General features: G+C 41.8%; 1 protein-coding gene across 1 annotated transcript in view; it reads right to left on the reverse strand.

Annotated features, from left to right (window-relative positions):
• The window catches only part of LOC144773949 (solute carrier organic anion transporter family member 2B1-like), a 560,363-nt gene that overhangs the window by 306,218 nt on the left and 233,211 nt on the right, over positions 1-20,934 (reverse strand). Inside the window, exons 5-6 of the mRNA XM_078659003.1 lie at positions 16,352-16,450; positions 14,564-14,694 (exon numbers count right to left, since the gene is read on the reverse strand). Coding sequence (XP_078515129.1) covers positions 14,564-14,694; positions 16,352-16,450 — 230 coding nt within the window. The remainder of the gene's footprint in view (positions 1-14,563; positions 14,695-16,351; positions 16,451-20,934) is intronic.

Consider the following 20,934-nt stretch of genomic DNA (forward strand, 5'->3'; position numbering starts at 1 on the left):
ACACAGGGTACGCGGATCTTGCAGAGGGGGAAAAAACCTGAAGCGTGGGCTCCACGCTATATTAGTTATTATCCCCCGGGGGGGGCCAAATCCCGGGGGCATCTTGATTGAAAAAAAGTGTGGGGGGGCCCAGTCCCCCCACACTTCCCCAGGGACTGCCACCCCCAGGGCAAAAGTATGTATAGTTGCGGGGGGGCACACTGCACCCCTGCAGCCCCGGGCAGCCGCCACCCCGCTGGGCTTAATACTTTAATGTTGGGGGCCCTCTAAGGCCCCCTTGAGCCCCGGGGACTGCCACCCCCCGGGATTCGACTTACATTTTCATTGCAGGGGGCACACTGCCCCCCCGCAGCACTGGGGACCGCCACACCGGGCTTTTTCTTAAATTAACGTACCCTGTGTGGGGGGGCTCACAACCCGGGAACCGCCACCTCCTCAGGGCACTAAATATTTAAATTGGGGGTCCGTGTTGGACCCCCCAGCCCTGGGGACCACCACCCCCGGGGCTTTGCAGATGGTGGGAGGGGGGCTGCGCGGCTCCCCTCCTGGAGCCTTGTGATGGACCTGGGGACCACCACCCACCAGGGCTGGCTCCTGCAGTGTCCCGGAGTGCCCACCCCCGGGACACTGTAGTTTTCTATGTTAGGGCGGGAGCCCCTGGCCCCTAAAATGTAAATACAACAAACAAAAAAAAGGCCGCCCCGGGGAATGGGTTCCCCGGGGCCATAAGTGGCCACAGGAGGGGGGCAAGGCAGCCCCCCTCCAAAATAAAATATTTTAAAAAAGGCGCATGCCCCGGGGGATGGGGTCCCCGGGGCAGATTATGGCCTCGGGAGGGGGGCCACACGGCCCCCTTCCCAGCTGGTGGGCTAGTTGCACCCCAGGGACCCTGAGTGTTCAAGGGGAGTTAATCCCCCAACTTAAAACGTGCCACGGGGCGCGTTTGCACAGTGGTGAAGGGAGGGGACAGGCCCGAATTCACATGTGTGAAAACGCACCCTGTGGCATGGTTTAAATTGGGGAATTAATTCCTTGTCAATCCTGAGGGTCCCTGGGGGCCAACTAGCCCACCAGGTACCTCCAGTAAGCGCTACGGAGCTGCGTTGCAGAGTGTTGTAAAAAGGGGCATGGCTTCAGAACACCTCTCTGCAACGCAGCCTCCTGGCACATACTGGAGGCACCTGGTGGGCTAGTTGGCCCCCAGGGACCCACAGGATTGAGGAGGAATTAATTCTCTAACTTAAAACGCGCCACAGGGTGTGTTTGCAGACATATCACCTCAGGCCACATCCCCTTCCGTCACCACTGTGCAAACGCGCCCCGTGGTGCATTTTAAGGTGAGGAATTAATTCTCTTTCAATACTGAGGGTCCCTGAGGGCCAAATAGCCCAACAGGTGTCTCCAGTTTGTGCCAGTTTGTGCGTTGCAGACAGGTGTTCAGAGGCCACGCCCCTTTTTACACCTCTCTGCAACGCAGCTCTGTGGCACTTACTGTTGGTACCTCGTGGGCTAGTTTGACCCTAGGGACCCTTAGGATTGAAGGGGACTTAATCTTTGAACTTAGAACGGTGACAGGGCGCGTTTACACAGTGGTGAAGGGAGGGGACGGGGCCTTACGTGATGTGTGCAAACACGCCCGGTGGCACGTTTTAAGTTGGGGAAAAAATTCCACTTCAAACCTGACAGACCATGAGGGCCAAGTAGCCCACCAGGTGCTTCCAGGAAGCGCCACTGTGCTGCGTTGGAGAGAGGTGGTGCAGGCTGTGCCCCTTTTTACATCTCTCTGCTACGCAGCTCTGTGGCGCTTACTGGATGTACTACGAATTCCGATTTACTCATCTGTTATCAGGAGAGACCTCAGTGCTGCATCTTTGAGCACAGTACTGATCCTGAAAAGTAATTCTAACCATACTTACCAGTAACTTAAATTTCCTTTCATATGCTAACATTGACTGGTTTCACTTGGAAATTCTTCTAAGTGTGGAGTTTTCGAACTTTAAAATATTCACCTAAAATCATCCGAACAACGAATTCCGATTTACTCACCTGTTATCAGGAGAGAACCCATTGCTGTATCTTTTAGCCAAGCACTGACCCTGAAAAGTATTTCTAACCGTACTTACCAGTAACTTGTATTTCCTTTCATAGGAATCCATTGTCTGGTTTTCACCAGAAAAGTTTCTAAGTGTTGATTTTCACAAACTACAAATATTCTTTAAAACTTGCCTGTATGACTTAAACACATTCTTTCAACTATTTACAGGAGATTCATCAGTGCTGGATCCAGGATCCACCACTGAGTAAAAAGTAACGATAACACTACTTACCTGCTAAGTGAATTTCCCCCCATAGGATAACATTGGTAATTCTATGTGTGTCAACTTTTAAAATACAATAATATTCCTTAAAAATCACTACTGTAACCAAAACACTTTTACTCAACTGTTTACAGGAGATGTCCAAGGACTGAATCTAGGATCCAGTCCTGTGGTTAGAAAAGTAATCCATAAAGTAACTAATTGCATTTAATAGAAATTCACATTGAGCTCAATGTTGCATTGTGTATGAAATTGTGTTGCCCATTGCAACAACTGTAAGTACTGTATTTAAAAGTCTATTGCCTATTTCCAAAGTTTTTAAACTAAAGTAATAAAGGTATATTTTGTAATGTAATGTATAATGTAATTATAATGTAATTTAAAAAATAAAATATCTAAACATAAATAGTGTAAAAAAATGTAGTAAACCAGTATCAAAAAAAATTAAAATATAACAATTAATACATTTAAAATTTGTCATTTACAAAACGCTTGAAATTCACTGAAAAAACCATAGGTTTCAGACACGTTATAGTTAGGAATTAGCATTTAAAAAACCTTTGAAATTCACTGAAAAAACCATAGGTTTTAGGGGTGTTATAGTTAGGAATTAGTATTTCAAAAACCTTTGAAATTCACTGAAATACCATAGTTTTTAGAAGTGTTATAGTTAGCTGGACATTTCACTCGTACAAAACCATTGAAATTCGTCCGATATAGTTAGCTGTACTAACTATAACTTGCGCGCCCGCAATCCACTGGTGATGATGTCACATATTACATTATTCATGACACGGTCAGTGACATCACTGACCATATATTGGAGGAATTTCAATGGTTTTGTACAAGTGAAATGTCCAGCTAACTATAACACCCCTAAAACCTATGTTTTTTCAGTGAATTTCAAAGGTTTTTTAAATGCTAATTCCTAACTATATCAGGCCTCAAACCTATGGTTTTGTCAGTGAATATATATATATATATATATATATATATATATATATATATATATATATATATATATATATATATATATATATATATATATATATATATATATATATATATATATATATATATATATATATATATATATATATATATATATATATATATATATATTCCTCCAATCCCGCCCTGGTTAAGAACGGGTCCGACACATGCTGGGGCTGCTCAACAATAATTGATTGCCTCCAAGTTACAGCATCAATAACGCGTTGTGCACACAGTTCTGTGTCCCTGGCAGACGCGTTTCGGCGGTTGCCTTCCTCAGTGCCGGGTGTCTTGCGTGTGCTTAGAAGTAAAGTTTTTTCGCGGGGCTTTTTCATAAGTCCTGCCGAGGGCTCTCATTGGCTGGATGTTACAGCCATAGAAAACGGACAAGGAAAGTTCCATTTCTCGAGTGTTTTATGCCGCTTTCTTTCTCAAAAGTCCCCGGATGCCGTAGACAGATCCCGCTACCTGGAGAATTGCCGATCTGAGCCCAAAGTGAGGTACAGTGACCCACCCTGGCATACAATAATGTCCTCAATTATGGCGCTCCTTTGATTAGCGGTCTCTGCTTGGAGGATTTCACTGTTGCCGGGCAGTCCCGTTAGCAGACCATCTGCTCCCTCTCCCCAACACCTAGCCAAAGTCCAGGCCGGGGGGGCGCCTCGTTTGTGCAGTCTGTGCACCGAATCCATGAATGTTGCCGGCAAACGTGGAGCTCCTGACCGAGGGGCGTGCCGGATTAGCCTTGCCGGCCTCTGCTTCCATACTCCTCCAATCCCGCCCTGGTTAAGAACGGGTCCGACACATGCTGGGGCTGCTCAACAATAATTTATTGCCTCCAAGTTACAGCATCAATAACGCGTTGTGCACACAGTTCTCTGTCCCTGGCAGACGCGTTTCGGCGGTTGCCTTCCTCAGTGCCGGGTGTCTTGCGTGTGCTTAGAAGTAAAGTTCTTTCGCGGGGCTTTTTCATAAGTCCTGCCGAGGGCTCTCATTGGCTGGATGTTACAGCCATAGAAAACGGACAAGGAAAGTTCCATTTCTCGAGTGTTTTATGCCGCTTTCTTTCTCAAAAGTCCCCGGATGCCGTAGACAGATCCCGCTACCTGGAGAATTGCCGATCTGAGCCCAAAGTGAGGTACAGTGACCCACCCTGGCATACAATAATGTCCTCAATTATGGCGCTCCTTTGATTAGCGGTATATGCTTGGAGGATTTCACTGTTGCCGGGCAGTCCCGTTAGCAGACCATCTGCTCCCTCTCCCCGACACCTAGCCTATATATATGCACCAATAATTCCGGCCACTTCCGTTTTTTCGCGGCGAAGCAGGAACTCAGACCAACCACAGCGTTTTTTCAGGCAAGGTAAGTTTTTATTAGTCTTTCAACCCAGCCAGCAACGACGCGTTTTGGGCTTCAGGAGCCCTTGTTCACATTATATATATATATATTACCTACTGGCGATAGCCAATAGGTATATATAGTTAGGACGTAGCTACCATAGGAAATCCGCAACATTCTATTGGGAATAACTTTGGCGCAGGTTGAGGAATTTGCGTGTAATTTTCCAAAAGTTTGGCCAGCTCCGCTGCGCTCTTTCCCTGAAAGTTTCGGGGACTGAGAAAAAAGGGGGGTCCCAAAACGTGTTTTCCCCATGTTCTTTTCCATAGGAAGTTCTGACAAGGCTACAGCCTGAACCGCTGAACGGAATTACACCAAACTTGGCAAAATTGTAGGGACTGTTACGCAGAAGTGCCTTCGCTATATTTGGTGAAAATTGCTCTAGTGGTTTTTATGAAAATCAACTTCAAAAACACATATATATCTGGGCGGAGCCTAACCACAGATCTCATCGTGAGATCTGATTGGCTGTCAGCACTTCATCCAAGAAGTGTTGGCAGTCATCTTGGGACCAATATACATGATAGCACCTCATTAAAAAGCATTGTAGTTAATAGAGGGTTTTAGGACTTTAGTTACATTATAAATCATTTGTTGATGGTACCATACTCATTTTAGGAATTGTGGTGTGTTCGAAGGTGATTTTACCATGTGAAAAAGCCTTCTGCTGGGATATAATTAATCATGTTTGAAAGAAAACTATTTTCTCATGCTTTTCCCACAGTGGTTTGGAAGGGGAGCTATAAGCTAAACTGAAAGCATATTTTCTGTAAATTCACATTATCTTTCTCAGTCATGTGAGAATGAAGTCTGACATTCTCAGTAAAACATGTACATCCAACAAGGACAGAGACTGTCCGTTGATTCCTTTGTGTTCTACTGCAGCCTCCTAGAGTGTTCTAAAGAACAACTAGAGTGCTAACAGACCTACTTATTACAAAGGTATGGCACACCTGAAGCCATCTTGATTGGAATAAAGTGGTAACTCTTAAAACATTTAATTTAAAAAGGAACAAAATGAGGGGGTATATTTTGCCATAGAAAGTATGATTAGTGCTGCAGAAAGAAAAATTAGGGCACATTTTGAGTGACTTCCCAAATCCTCTTCTATTTCATTAAAAAATTCTGACATGCAGTCTCCCAAGATGGCCACCAGAGACAAAAGAGCCCAAATGTAGCCCAAATATCACCGAGATGTAGCCCAAGTATAGCCCAATGACAGAATGTCCCAGAGTGTTCTAAAGAACAACTAGAGCGCTAACAGTCTTACTTATGAAAAAAGTATGGCACACCAGAAGCCATCTTGATTGGAATGAAGTGGTAAGTCTGAAAACATTTAATTTAAAAAGGAACAAAATGAGGGGTTCATTTTGCCATAGAAAGTATGATTAGTAGCAGACTTCCCTGGTGAGCAGTAGCTTTACTGCAGTGATCTAATGAGCAACTAGAGTGCTAACATTCAGAATTTATGGCAAATATGGGACACATCTGAATGCCTTCTTGATGGAACCAAAGTAAACAAGCATTGAAAATGCAATAGATCTCGCCCTTGTTTAAGTTAAAGCCATGCTGTTTGTAATGAGGTGGCTTTTTAGCTTTGCTTTGATTAGTGTTTTTAAAACTTTCATGTAAATAACATGCATATGTATGCATATATGTATATGTATGCATGCATTTATATTTGTATTTATATAGATTTGCAGATTATATATGTTTATATATGTATGTATATATATATATATACACATACATAAATGCATATGCATATATATGCATATATATATATATGTGTATATGTGTGCGTGTAGAGAGAGGTAGAGAGGTAGAGGTGTAGAGGTAGAGAGGTAGAGGTAGAGAGGTAGATGTAGAGAGGTAGAGACTAGTAGAGAAAGAAGTAGAGAGAGGTAGAGAGGTAGAGAGAAGAGAGTGAGTAATAGAGTAGCGAGTGAGTAGTAGAGAGTAGTAGAGAGCAGTAGAGAGAGTAGCAGAGAGTGAGTAGTAGAGAGTAGTAGAGTGAATAGTAGAGTGAGTAGTAGAGAGTAGTAGAGAGAGAGTAGTAGAGAGTGAGTAGTAGAGAGTGAGTAGTAGAGAGTAGTAGAGGCTAAGTAGTAGAGTGAGTAGTAGAGAGCAAAATTCCAAAGTATAGGACATGGTAATCCAAATCCAAATGTTTCCCAAGAAAAGTAATTTTCAATCGTTCGGAATTTCGGCGTTTGGGCAGATATGACCCAGGGACCCCCAGTATGCAAGGGGAATTAGTCCCCCCTCTGCAAACGCGCCAGTGGCCTGCGTTGCAGAGAGGTGTAAAAAGAGGCATAGCCTCATTACACCTCTGTGCAATGCAGCCCCCTGGCGCATACTGGAGGTTCCAGGTGGGCTAGTTGGCCCCCAGGGACCCCCAGTATGCAAGGGGAATTAGTTCCCCCTCTTCAAACATGCACGGGGGCTGCGTTGCAGAGAGGTGTAAAAAAGGGTGTGGCCTCATTACACCTCTCTGCAATGCAGCCCCCTGGCGCATACTGGAGGCTCCTGGTTGGCTAGTTGGCCCCCAGGGAACCCCAGTATGCAAGGGGAATTAGTTCCCCCTCTTCAAACGCACCAGGGGGCTGCGTTGCAGAGAGGTGTAACAAGGGGCATAGCCTCACTACACCTCTGCAATGCAGCCCCCTGGCGCATACTGGAGGTTCAAGGTGGGCTAGTTGGCCCCCAGTATGCAAGGGGAATTAGTTCCCCCTTTCAAACATGCACAGGGGCTGCATTGCAGAGAGGTGTAAAAAGGGGCGTGGCTTCATTACACCTCTCTGCAATGCAGTCCCCTGGAGCATACTTGAGATTCCTGGTGGGCTTTCAGGTCTTATATAGTTAGGAATTAGCATTAAAAAAAACTTTGAAATTCACTGAAACAAACATAGGTTTCAGGCCTTATATAGTTAGGAATTAGCATTTAAAAAACCTTGCAAATTAACTGAAAAAACCATAGGTTTCAGGCCTTATATAGTTAGGAATTAGCATTTAAAAAACCTTTGAAATTCACTGAAAAAACCATAGGTTTCAGGCCTTATATAGTTAGGAATTAGCATTTAAAAAACCTTTAAAATTCACTCAAAAAACTATAAGTTTTAGGGGTGTTATAGTTAGCTGGACATTTCACTCATACAAAACCATTGAAATTGCTCCTATATAGTTAGTTGTACTAACTATATTTCGCGCACCCGCAATCCACTGCTGATGATGTCACATATTACATCATTCATGACATGGTCAGTGACATCACTGATGACATCTCAAATGACATCACTAATGACATCACTGATGACATCATCCACGTGACAATCACATACACCTTTTCATACACTAGTAAAATCTTTCATCACTCTTTGTAAAATACAGAGTATCATATTTGAATCCATTGTTACAGCAATACAAGTATCTAAAAACCCACTCAGTGATTCATAGATGTATACACACATCTATTCACTTACCTGTAGATTCCCTCATACATGCTGTCAATGAACAATAGAACACTATCAAAAATACTTATACACCTAAATCGACATTACACACCAGCACACATCCTATTCACATAGGAAGTCATCCTACTCACTTATTTATTTATTTATTTTTTACATTTTTTTTTTTATCCTCATTTGCGTTCATTGGCTCCAATCTGTCAAGACAGAAAAACTACAGCAGAACCGAAAGTCAGGCAATGCCTCTGTACTGACTCAGCTACAGCTGGCGGGGATAGCGTAGGAAGAGTGGTGAACCAAACCCCTTCAGTATCAGCTGGCAGGCCGTGAGATTCTAGCATGCGGGCTGCTCTGATGGACAATGATGCCCGGAATACCAAGGCCCTTTAAGCTTCGACACTACTGTGGCGAAGCCAAGAGGTGAGCCATGTCAGCAATAATCATCGGACCTGGGGAAAAAAAAATAAAAAAAAAACCCAGGTGTCAACAAGACCTCTCCAACAGCTTCCAAAAGGCTCTTTTCACCTGATTTCCTCCCCTTGCCAAGTCAAGTTTCGAAATCTGGAGGATTGAAGCACGCCATTCATAAAAAGTGGGTGGCAAAGCGTCTTTCCAGTGTCTACAAATTTCCCTGCGGGCCGCCAGAATGGAATAGAACATTAGGTAGGAGGCAGCGTTACGAGTTTTTCCACTCAGGCCCACAATGACTAAGCCCAAATCGATGGTAACCTGATAATCCAGAATCAAAGACAATTTACTACTTATGGAATCCCAGAATGGAGTGATTTGTGGGCATTCAAAAAACATGTGGATGTCGGACGCCGCCACCAAGCCGCATCTTGGGCAGGAGACTGGCCCTGTTTGGGAAAATTTTGACAGTCTCTGCGGGGAGTAATAGGCTCTGTGTATTGTAAATACGTGGTTCCTTCGTAGCCACGCAGGCTTAACCAAATCCCACAATACACTGCATGAAGTTGGCCAAAGTTCTTCCACATCTACTCCTGGCATAGACTCCGCCCACAATTGCGTTGGAAGACAGAATTTACCGTCTGATTCCTCTATGATCATGTTATACCAGAGCAAGATCTCTTTTTTTATAGGTGGTTTATCAAGCAGGCATGTTTCTAGTTCGCTCACTCCCCCTATAGGGAGCCTGCTGTTACGTGAGGGCAGTATATTTTGCGCCTGGGCCCAACTTGAGATTTGTAGATATTTGAATCTAGAAAATCTCGGTCCGACTTTGTTAGACCAGTAGTTCCATGGAAGCAGATATCCATCAGCAAATAAGTCACCCCAAGATACGATTCCTGCCTCTTTAAGTGGTAGGACTAGTGCGTCTTCTGCCCAGGGAGGGGGTGCAGGTAAGTCCCATATTGGAGCTCTGCTTGAAAAATATCCTAACTTAATCGAGTATCTTACTCTGTACCATGTAGTGGCCATCCCCTGTAGAATCTTCAGCTTTATCTTTTTAAAAAATGTGGGATCTCCAAACTTAAACAGAAAGCTGTCCTGCCCAACTCCCTCACAACTCAGCAAAGTGGAAAACATAAGGCCCAGGCCTGAATCAGCAGGTGTTTTAAAAAGCGTGCGTGCATGCGTTAGCTGGAATGCCCATGCATAAGCCTGAAGGTCTGGACCGGCTAACCCGCCCTTCTCCCTCCGACGCCTTATCTTTTTCCAGGCAATTCTGGGATTCTTATTATTCCAGATAAAAGAAGATATCTCACTCTGCAGTTTTACAATTAATTTAGGGTCAAAAAACAACGGTATTGAATTGAATAAAAATTTAATCTTTGGCAGTACGGACATTTTAACTAGATTTACCTTCCCCAAGATGGTGAGAGGGAGATGTGCCCATGCTCTCATCAATTTTCGGCACTGTGCTGCAACTTTTGCAAAATTCAGAGAGGCTAATATGTTTATATTTTTGTCTATGACAATCCCCAGGTATCTCAAGTTAGCCCTCGATGTCGCACTGTGTGTATTTAGGTTAACGTTCCATGACATTGACTCTGTTTTAGAGGCATTCACCTCGTATCCTGACACCTTTCCAAACTCCAAGGCGAGATCTATAACCACTGGAAACGCAGTATTTATATCTGGTGTAAAAATCATAATATCGTCTGCGTAGAGGGCAACTTTTTTAATCCAATCACAGTAGACAAATGGTTTGATTTGTTGGTTTTCTCTCAGTTTCTGTGCGAACGGCTCTATATACAAATCGAATAATAGAGGGGACAGGGGGCAACCCTGTCTCATTCCCCTCGTTACCATAAATGGCTCAGACAACCCTCCATTGATCAGGATAGAGGCCGAGGGACTTCCATACAGCAGTTTTATTGCTCTACGGAATTTGTCTCCCACATTGAACCTCAACAAGGCCTCCGACAGGTATTGACAATTTACCCTGTCGAAGGCCTTGGTGGCGTCCAAGGTGAGGACCGAGAGGGGCAGAGTCTCCTTAGTCGACAGATCTATAGCTCCCACCAGATCATACGTGAGCTCGAACAGCTGCCTCCCCTTTACAAAACCTTTTTGGTTAGAGTTCAGTATATCTGGAGCTACCTGACCGAGCCTCTTAGCCAATATTGCCGCCAAGATCTTATAATCGGCGTTTAGGATTGAAATTGGCCGATACGAACCACAGTCAGATGGGGGCTTTCCAGGCTTCAGGATTAGTGTTATCGAGGCGCTATCCCAGGATGCTGGGGGGGCCTCTCCCTCCCTCACGATCTTGTTAAACAGTTCCACCAGAACAGGAGACACCACCAATAGCAGGTTTTTATAGATTTCTGACGGTAAACCGTCTGTTCCCGCAGCCTTACCTCCCTTGACTCCCTGTATAGCCTGCTCTACCTCATCCTTTGTTATTTCCTTATCCAAGAATGTGCTCTGTTCATCCGTCAAAGATGGTAAAGAAAGATCTTTTAACCAATTAACAACATCTTCAGAGGTGGCACTCAGGTTTTCCTGATAAATTGTTTGGAAGAAGTCTTTAAAGACTTCCCTAATGTCAGCATCATTTTTGAAGGTGCTGCACTCAGTTGTCACTGAATCGATATGATTTCGCACTCGGTCCTATTTTACTTTCCAGGCCAGGAGCCTACCAGCCCCCTCCCCCTATTGAAAATGAGCAAGTTTGCTCACCTCCCATCTCTGCATGATTCGTTTATCTAATACTGATGTCAATGCATTCTTCAATTCCATCATTTTAGCGTGTTTCTGGGAAAGATCATGATTGCTGTCGTCGCTACTGTTTTCGATATCTGTCTGGGTAGCTCTAATATTCTCTTCGATAGAAGACACCTCTTCCAGATACAGCTTTCTTCGGTATACGGTCTTATTCTTTATGATCCCTCTTAATGTACACTTAAAGGCATCCCAAATAACACCTAGAGATGCTGAACCCGTGTTAATTTCGAAAAAAGCCCTTGCTTCTGATTGTATGTGCTCTATATCTTCCGATGAGGTAAGTAGAGATCGATCGAAAGACCACGACCTTGCAGGGGGTTTGCCTCCCCAGTCAAGTACCATCTTCATGGCTGAATGGTCAGAGAGATGAGACGGAAAATAATCTACGTTTTGGACTGAGTTAGTCAACTCACGGCTAATTAAGATAAAATCTATCCTCGACCGATGTCGATATTTGAGATTCCTGAAGGAAAATCCCTGCCTCTGCCCCTCTCTTACCCTCCAGATATCAACATAGCAATATTGACTCATGCACCCAAGTAAACAGTTTCTAGATTTAGAAAGGGGCTGTTGTCTACTTGTTGGGGACTTATCCAGCATGGGATTCAGTACAATATTAAAGTCACCGGTAATTATGACTGCCTCGGGGAATTGCAGCAGGTAGAAAAATAAAGATTCTAACGCTGAGGGGTCATCCCGATTCGGCCCATAGTACCCAACCAATGTTAGCACTGCGCCTCCTATCTCGACCGCCACAATAACCCACCTACCTCCAGTGTCAGCCTTGTGCTGGATAATTTTTATAGACTTGGATTTTTTGAAGAAGATAGACACTCCCCTTATGTTCAGCGATTGGGAGGTAGAAACAGAAGTCTCCAACCATCTATTCTTCTTGACCAGCTCAAGTATTTCTCTCTCCACTAAATGCGTCTCCTGCAATATGATGATATCCGCCTCAACATCCCGCAAGTACTGGAGAATTTTATTTGCACGCGGTTTGGTGCGGAGACCATTAACATTCCAGGAAAAAATGTTAAGCTTCGCCATAACCCGGGGAATAGGTGATAATAGGAAATACCGCCAACTTATACAAACCACTGTTTATCTGCTGCTTGGAATTAGAATCCCTAGAAAATAATAATGATTGGAGCTCTGTTGAGAATAAATATTTTTTTGCTTTTCCACCCCACCCCACCAGCCCTCTGTGCCCCCCCCAAACCACCCTCCCTCCCATGGGAAACCCTTGTACTCACTATCCGGAGTACCGGAAGTAAGTGCCCCAGCTCCTCCCGAACCCCCCCTGTGAGTGCCTCAAATTATATCCTACTCACTTATGCAAACAATGGATCATACTTACATATTTACTTAGCTACACACTTATACAAACACAACTTCATCTATTCATTTAGATAGTAAGTCATACTTAGTGAATTATAAAATCATTATTACAAGTATAAAGTTATCCATACAGTCACTCACAGAATCATTGAGTCTTATGTATACTTATTAATATACAACAACTGACACATACACTGCCTTTTATTTTTCTAGTTTGTTGGACATGTACCATTGAGAAATATATTTGCTCATCACCACACCCATAAAGACATTCACTCACCCAAACAACTGTTAGAACATGTAGTTTTAACTTCATATATCTAGTGAATCAACTATTCACACATCTTTGGGCAGTCACAACCCCCCCACCGAACCACACACACATTCACTCTCCCATACAAATACTCAGTTAACTAATCAATAACTAATACAGACTTTCACATAGCTAGTAACCGAAAACGGCCGCTAAAGCGGTGATAATAGCCTATCGCCCCCCTTGATAATATGCCCCATATTTCTCTAAATGTTGTATGTTATACTGAGTATGATCCCCAATATATTTACAAAGAAATACAGGAGTAGCTGCATCATGATCATCTTTAAGAGCGTCACATAATTTGCAATCAATTAATGGATTTGATTCCAGGAATAAATCTGTCCCCTCAATGTCTCAAAGGATTAGGAAACGTTATCAGAGATAGCGTCTTTGTTTTCATGATAATAAATATAGCTCAAGAACAAACTCCATATAAAAATTATCATACACGTAAACCTGTATAAGGGTGTGGCAGCAGCCAGCAAATACATGGCAGCACTCTTTTGCGTTTGTCTATGCCATCCTATCCCCCTTGGCATTGGACTTAGTACCATCAATGGGATGCTATTAGATGATACTGTATCATGCACCACTTCAAGGCAGAAGAATGAGGATGGAACAGGCATGCTCTAATGTACACTGCAAGGCAACCTCAACACTTCCTAAGCATAATTTAATGTACTACTGCATGCAAACAGCATTTGTACATTGCAGTGTTTGCAAACTTTAGCATGTTAAAGCCTTAGCAAAGCCAACAGGCTTAGCTTTCCTGTAGTGCATGCACAGATCACCAACACTACAGACATGGATCGGGAACATACGCCCAGGAAACATTTGATCCAACATGCAGAGACAACACAAACTAATCCACAGGCACACAGTAATAACATATATACATGTACCACGTAGGTAGCGCATACAGATGCACAGGCACAGCGATGCATGTACAGTACATGTATACATGCTGTCTCTGTGCTTGTTGTGTATGGGGAATGTCATAGGCTGAAGCTGATGGATGCTTCAAATAAGCAGCTGCCAAATGAGCTGATGGGGACTGCCCTAAAATCTACTCTCTATTTCATTTATACACAATAAGAGGTCTTTGGCTATCAAGACTGGACTGGTCATTTATTCCATTGACTCTCCTCAGGTTTGGGGCAGAAAGCAAAGAAAGAGGGAGAGAGAGAGAGACAGAGAGTGCGTGAGAGAGAGAGAGAGAGAGAGAGAGAAGGAGAGAGAGTCTGAATCCAAAGAGACAGAACAATTCACATTTTTTCGCCCGGACTGCTTTTCGTTCTTTTGCCAGGTCTGCAGAAATAAACTTCTATGGATCTATAAAGCCTGCATTTTCTAGTGTGATTACAAGGAACACGAATGGGAGATATGTGATATAACTCAGCAACATTTTGTGTGAAATATCTTTCGCTGTCAAACAGACCAAATCATATATGTTACACTTTTATCTTGTAGGCTAAGCTTTAAGCACAGAAGGTTAACTTTAAGCTCATTGCTTGCACAAATGTACAGGTTCTTACCTCTTTTTGCATTTCTTTTGGAAAGAAGAAGATGGGAAGAGCAGAAAGCCCCACCACACTTCCGGCCACGAGAAAGCCCATCCACCAGGCACCCACCCATCGAGGATCCTTTGGAGTGAGAACAATGTCAGCTACCAAAAAATGAAACAAAACATTTATTTAATTCATATAATGTACAGTGAGGCTGCAAAACCTATCGATTACCGCTACTTTTCCATCCAGCCCACTACACCGACTACAAGGACAATGTAGTTAAACATCTGAACATAAGAAAATGTTTATAAAAGGGATTTTATATTTCTGATTGCACAGGGGAGAGAGATCCAGGAGACTGGACCAGCACCTGGGAACCTCCCTCAGCAGGAGGGACAGGACTCTTCAAATGACAGCTCTTTAAAACACAGAAGAGGGGTGTCTGACTCGAGTCTTAGAGGGCCATCTCCATACCAGGTTTTCATGATATGTAGATAAAAGAGATTTACACTCAATGACACGTAATGGAACTATTTTACTTACTCAAAGGCCATCCTGAGAACTTACCATGGATCAGGCCCTCCTGACACCAAGTTGGACACCAGTGTCCGAGAAGTTGGGAATGATGAGGAAATGAGCAGAAACGTAAAACTCTAAGAGGTTTGCCGTTCTAATCAGTGTGAAGGCGCAAAGTATGTGCATGAGCATTAACTTACTGGCTGTAACATTCCTTAATCAATGACTAAAGATCAATGAATCTTGATCATGGGCTTTAAAGGGATTGCCACGAGGATACCAGCAACGCCTTTATGTGCGTCTCTACTCTTCTACTGCTGTGACACTGTATGATGGCTGCAACATTTTGTGAGCAGCGGGCTACAAATGGTCAGAGTATGATACATATATGCTGAGTGGTTGTCCACAGTATAACTTGGAAAAAAGACAAGGTACACCAACAGGGTGTGCACGCAAACCACAAGTTTTAATTAAGGTTGTACTTCTGATTATCAACACCAACAACATTGTGGGGAAAGAATATAGAGGACAGAATATCAAGAGGCAAAATAGCAAAAGGTGTGTGGATTTAGGAAAGTATAGACTCCTGACCATGAGCATGAGCATGTACCATGAGCATGTATGAACCACATTGGTACACATAGAGGAGTTAGGTATAGAACATTTAGACTTCCTTATCTGTCAATATTTTTTAGGGATATTTTGTTCTCAATATTTTGTACCACCAATATTGTGGGGTGAGGGTGCACACCCTTAATTACTGACAGCTCCACTGCTACATGTAAATGGACAAGAAATGTTTTCCTTTGTTAACAGATATTTTACGTACAAAACAACACATTGATGTTTCTCTTTCATTGTGATTTTTGGCAATTTGAAATGATGTTTTCATACATGTATATTTGGGGTATTCAGCATGGTTGGATAACACACTGGTAGAATTTCTCCAACCCTATTTAAAAATGAAAACTTTACATAAGTATGCTTTCAACAGTATCAAACCCTGTGGTGTGAAGTTAAAAATATAGTCTGTATAAGAACGAACATGTCAGTCATAGTTCCAGTGAAATGTATAAATGCAGATGAGCCAGTTACTGATGCAGGATATAGAATTAGGAACCAACCCAAGATCAAACAATAATCATGTTTCATTTATTTAAAAATAACTCGTCAGATCTAATGAACGTCCTCGACATTCAATCTATTTATTTATTTTCGCATCATCGTGTTGTACTGTATAAAAGGCATGCATCTCATTTCTAATGCCAAACTAAGATTCACAGAAGTACAGCATCCTACCTTCTGAGATTTTGTCTATGTCCACATAATAGCTCAACATAGCGGATCCCAACATGAAGGCAAACCCAGGGCCCATGAACCCCACAGTAGTGAGTAGGCCTGAAAAACACAAAACATTTTTCTATTATTTATATCAACAATTCAAAAGCAGATTGGGGTTTGATAAAAAATAGACAGTGAAATAAATTGGCAATGCACTTTACTGAATCGTATAGTAAAATATTGTTCTGATATCACAATAATGATTTCCATATGGGCAATGTGGTGTGTTACTTTTGGTTTAATTCAGAGCTTTGGGTGATTATAGATTGTAATGGGGGACTCTATTTAATGGCTGGAGTTTTAGTATTCTGGATTTCACCTTGCTAAGTACTCTTTAAGGAATACATATCTCCTTAGTAGTCCCACATTAGTATGTGTGTCTTTGTACATCTGAAGAGAGGAGCAGACTACCTTCTTGAACCAGTTTGGAAAACACTGCATGTGACAGCGAGCAACGTTTGCATCTGTCACCGTAGTGGTGCTAATTCATTTTCAAATTGTGCTGACAAGCATGGCTGGTGCAAAGAATGGCGTAATATGAGATAAGTGAAGTATGGAGGCGCAATACTGAAGGCATCGGTTGGACTCAACGTTAGTCAGTTTCAGGAGACACATGATTGGGGATTACGCTGTTCAGGCAGGGCTTTCCTGATAACATATGGAATTATAGAAGCATAACTGTGAATTACGGGAATGTTTGTTACTAAAGGGATCTGAGTGACATCAAATAGACAATGAAAGGGAACAGTGGTAAAAGGGGCTTGAGTGTGGAGAGGTGATTACACTTCAAAGAATGATCTGGGGCTATACCTAGACTTTCCAGACTTCAGAAGAAGCCTGCCTTGTTACTGGCCAGTTGGGGTTAGACAAAGAGATGTTCCTCTCCCAAAGGCTTGCACTGAGTATAAAAGTGTCATCCCCAGAACCTGAATTCAGAACACTTCTAGACCTGAAAACATTCAGAAGAAGAACGGTGCTGCTGTCTGAAAAAGAAAACTGGACTTGCCTTTCTTGAATCTAGGACTCCAGAAGCAGAGCCTTGCCACACAGATAGAAGCCTCACCGGATTCAACACTGAGTGACGCAAAGCTCTACAAAGCATTGGCATGCAGGCCTCACGTTAAAGTCAAAAGGTAAAACCTTCAGTAGGACGAACTTGGTCCTGAGTGAGGCATAAAGGCTCTGCACATTACTTCTAAGTTTAGAGTGACTGCTTTTATGTCAAATTTCTACCACACATATGCCTTTAACAACATTGCCTTTAACATGCTAGGTAATGTATTTAAGGTTAGTATACATATTTGCACATGTGTGGTGTGAATATGTATATTTATATATTCACTGAAAAACCATAGGTTTCAGAGACGTTATAGTTAGAAATTAACATTTAAAAAACGTTGAAATTCATAGAAAAAACCATAGGTTTCGGGGGTGTTATAGTTAGCTGGACATTTCACTCATATAAAACCATAGAAATTTCTCCATTATACTTAGTTCTGCTACCTATAACTTTTGCGCCCGCAATGCCCTGCTGATGATGTCACATATTACATCATTCATGATATGGTCAGTGACATTACTGATGACATCACTGATGACATCTCAAATGACATCACTGATGACATCACTGATGACATCATCCAGTGAATGTGGTTTAGTTTGAAATTTAAATATGTATTATATATATACCAATCTGTATTGAAGATTGAGTGGATATATAACGGTGTGGATGGAGGATTTAGTAGCTGCATGGCTGTCTGTTTAAGTGAGTAATTAAAAGTGTCTCACTTAATACATGGATTAGTAACTAACTATGTGAATGTGTGCATCGCTGTCTCTGTTGTTGTATAACATGCTGCTTCAGTTGGTCACTAGCTACATGAGTGTGTATATTAGTTATTGATTGGTTGGGTGAGTATTTGTATGGGACACTGAGTTTGAGTGTGGTTGGATGGAGTGTGTGTAACTCTACGCATAGATGTGTGAATGGTTGATTGACTAGGTGTATAGGTTTAAGAGTGCATGTGGAAACAGTTGTTTGGGTGACTGAGTGTATTTATGTGTGTGTTGGTGAGCGAATATATGTTTTAGTTGTACATCTTCAACAAAGTAAAAAATAAAAGGCATTGTATGTGAGAGTTGGTGTATATAAATACGTATATGTACAAAGAACACCTGTGCACATCATATTAAGACACTTTTATCCCAGTGCATTAAGCACAAAACGTCAATGCAAATTCGTTTTCCTGATACTGCTTCTCAATCCAAAGGAATCACGTAGTGTAGACAAAATACTTTATTTCTTTTAAAATCAAGTGCTTCACAGCCGACACGCGTTTCGCCCTTTCCGGGCTTTCTCAAGGCTGCAAGTGATATACAAAAGAATGTATATATAAATTACAGTCCATTTTTCTATATTGTTTTTTAGTAATACAGAATACATAATCCATGATGTTTTCCATTACCGTCACCTCTTTGTGTCCCATATAGGTCAAACCAAATAAATCGCCACCCTTGACAAGAACATTAATGTCTCACACATTTGTGAATGCTTCACGTTCTGCTATCCGCAGGTATCATCCCAAGAAGCATGCACCTAACAGAAAGACGATAGGACATTCACCAAGTGAGAATGCCAACAAGAACCCGTGCGCATGCTATAGTAGTCTACCAGTGACTCAAACAAAAACAACAAGTATAGAGTCTAGAATTAAGAGACCAACCTCACCCACAGTGTTCGTGCCACATCATTCATCATTAAAACATCCAATCAATATCTCACCAGTTTTCCAATGATCTTAGCGCTGTGTATTCCTTAACGTTTGTCTCAATAAATCACTCTGTCAAAGAAAAGAATAAATATTATACTTCTAAAAGCACCAAGGTATTTTCTTATTCTACTGTATAATCGTATCTTTTTTGAACTCCTCTGCCATAAATAAAACGACCATGATGTTAGCTACCTAAAAGAAAGCTTCGTCTGATTCTCAAATTCAACGTTTCCAAAAAAAGACACAATAGAAGATGTAGTCCTTCCAAAATTGCCACTCAGGAGCCATGATAAGTTCCATTTGTTCAAGACACAGAGGCACAGTTTGTCATATACGACCCAGGCCCCATATTTCTACTTGTAGGGTTGACCCCTATTTTTGCATTCTCACATATTTCCCTCACAATATCCCACACTAATATTTGAATTTAAATTCAAACAATAGTTTATATCATTATCAATATTCAGTTTAAAAAAAATCAATTGATTTACCTCCATAAGTGTCATTATATATCTCCCGTGTGCCGCCCGCTTTTTGTATAGGCAACTGATCTTTAATCAATCAACAGACGCAACAGCCGGTTAGAACACCCCAATAAAACTCTTCAAATCACTCGAGATTACATGGTATGCGACCCATTTTTTATATAAACAATTGCTCCTTAATTTTCCAAAAAATGCTAATGTCTATTTTCATTGCCCAAATCTAGCCTTCCAAGTCTCTCTTGTTCACAAACGAAATACTAGAGAAATATTTTAAAAATACCAAGTTGACCATTTATAACTTTCAAAGTGTCTCATCATCTCGGTTAATCCACCCCTTGTTACAAACAAATATCCACTTCAGCGGGTAGTCTCCCAGGAGTCACGTCACTATTTGAAATAACTAGAGTCCATCCACAGAATTTACACTCACCAGCAAGACGCCATACGCTTCTCCGACACACGTGTGTAACACCAGGAGTTCCGTCTTCCTCTGTGCCTAACAACGTTATATCGGCACTTCCTTCAATCCTTAACAGCGAAGACGGACAAAGTGGCACCGCGATCTCATAACCTGAAGAATCCATGGCGGCCATCTTAGGCTCCTACCTAATACTTATAATTTGATAAAAACTTGACCTTTTCTAACGATATGTGTAAAGCGGGTAATTTGTTCCTTGAAAAATACTGCGCATTATAGACCATTCTTATTTAGACATTTACACTTGGTGGCCGTCCCCCATCTATGCAGTTTAAGTCGGTCAGAATATCTTATTTAGAGAATATTTTTAAATTACAATGTTTGAGCATATGATACTTAGCATCATTTTTGTCTCAGCATATCTGTACATCAAGCAAATACAACAATGATATTCGTTTATATAACAAGGCAGTTACTTAATGACATTTCTTCCTTTCATGATTCACCTAATTATTGAATCACATGACTTCTAACAGATATATACACACAGAAGTTAAGGACAATATGCATACGAAACATTGATCTGCATTAGTTTAGTTCTAAATCCTTTTGCTTCATCACATGTTTCTCTATTAATAAATTAATCAACATATTTCCAATCGATATCTATTCCATGAAATTTTCTTACACCTCAGAGTGATTATTTTTGTTTTTAAATGGTATCTTTTGCTTAACTTGTTTTTCCCTTTTTATTTTCCCATGCTGTTGGCACTTGTCTACTTTCTATATCATTCTTTGTGAAATTTCCAGATCATTATTCCTAATAAACCATTTATGTATTGTATTGCCCAGATCTTTAAGGCAATA

This window comes from Lissotriton helveticus, chromosome 8 (assembly GCF_964261635.1).
Source record: "Lissotriton helveticus chromosome 8, aLisHel1.1, whole genome shotgun sequence".
NCBI classification, from domain to species: Eukaryota; Metazoa; Chordata; class Amphibia; order Caudata; family Salamandridae; genus Lissotriton; species Lissotriton helveticus.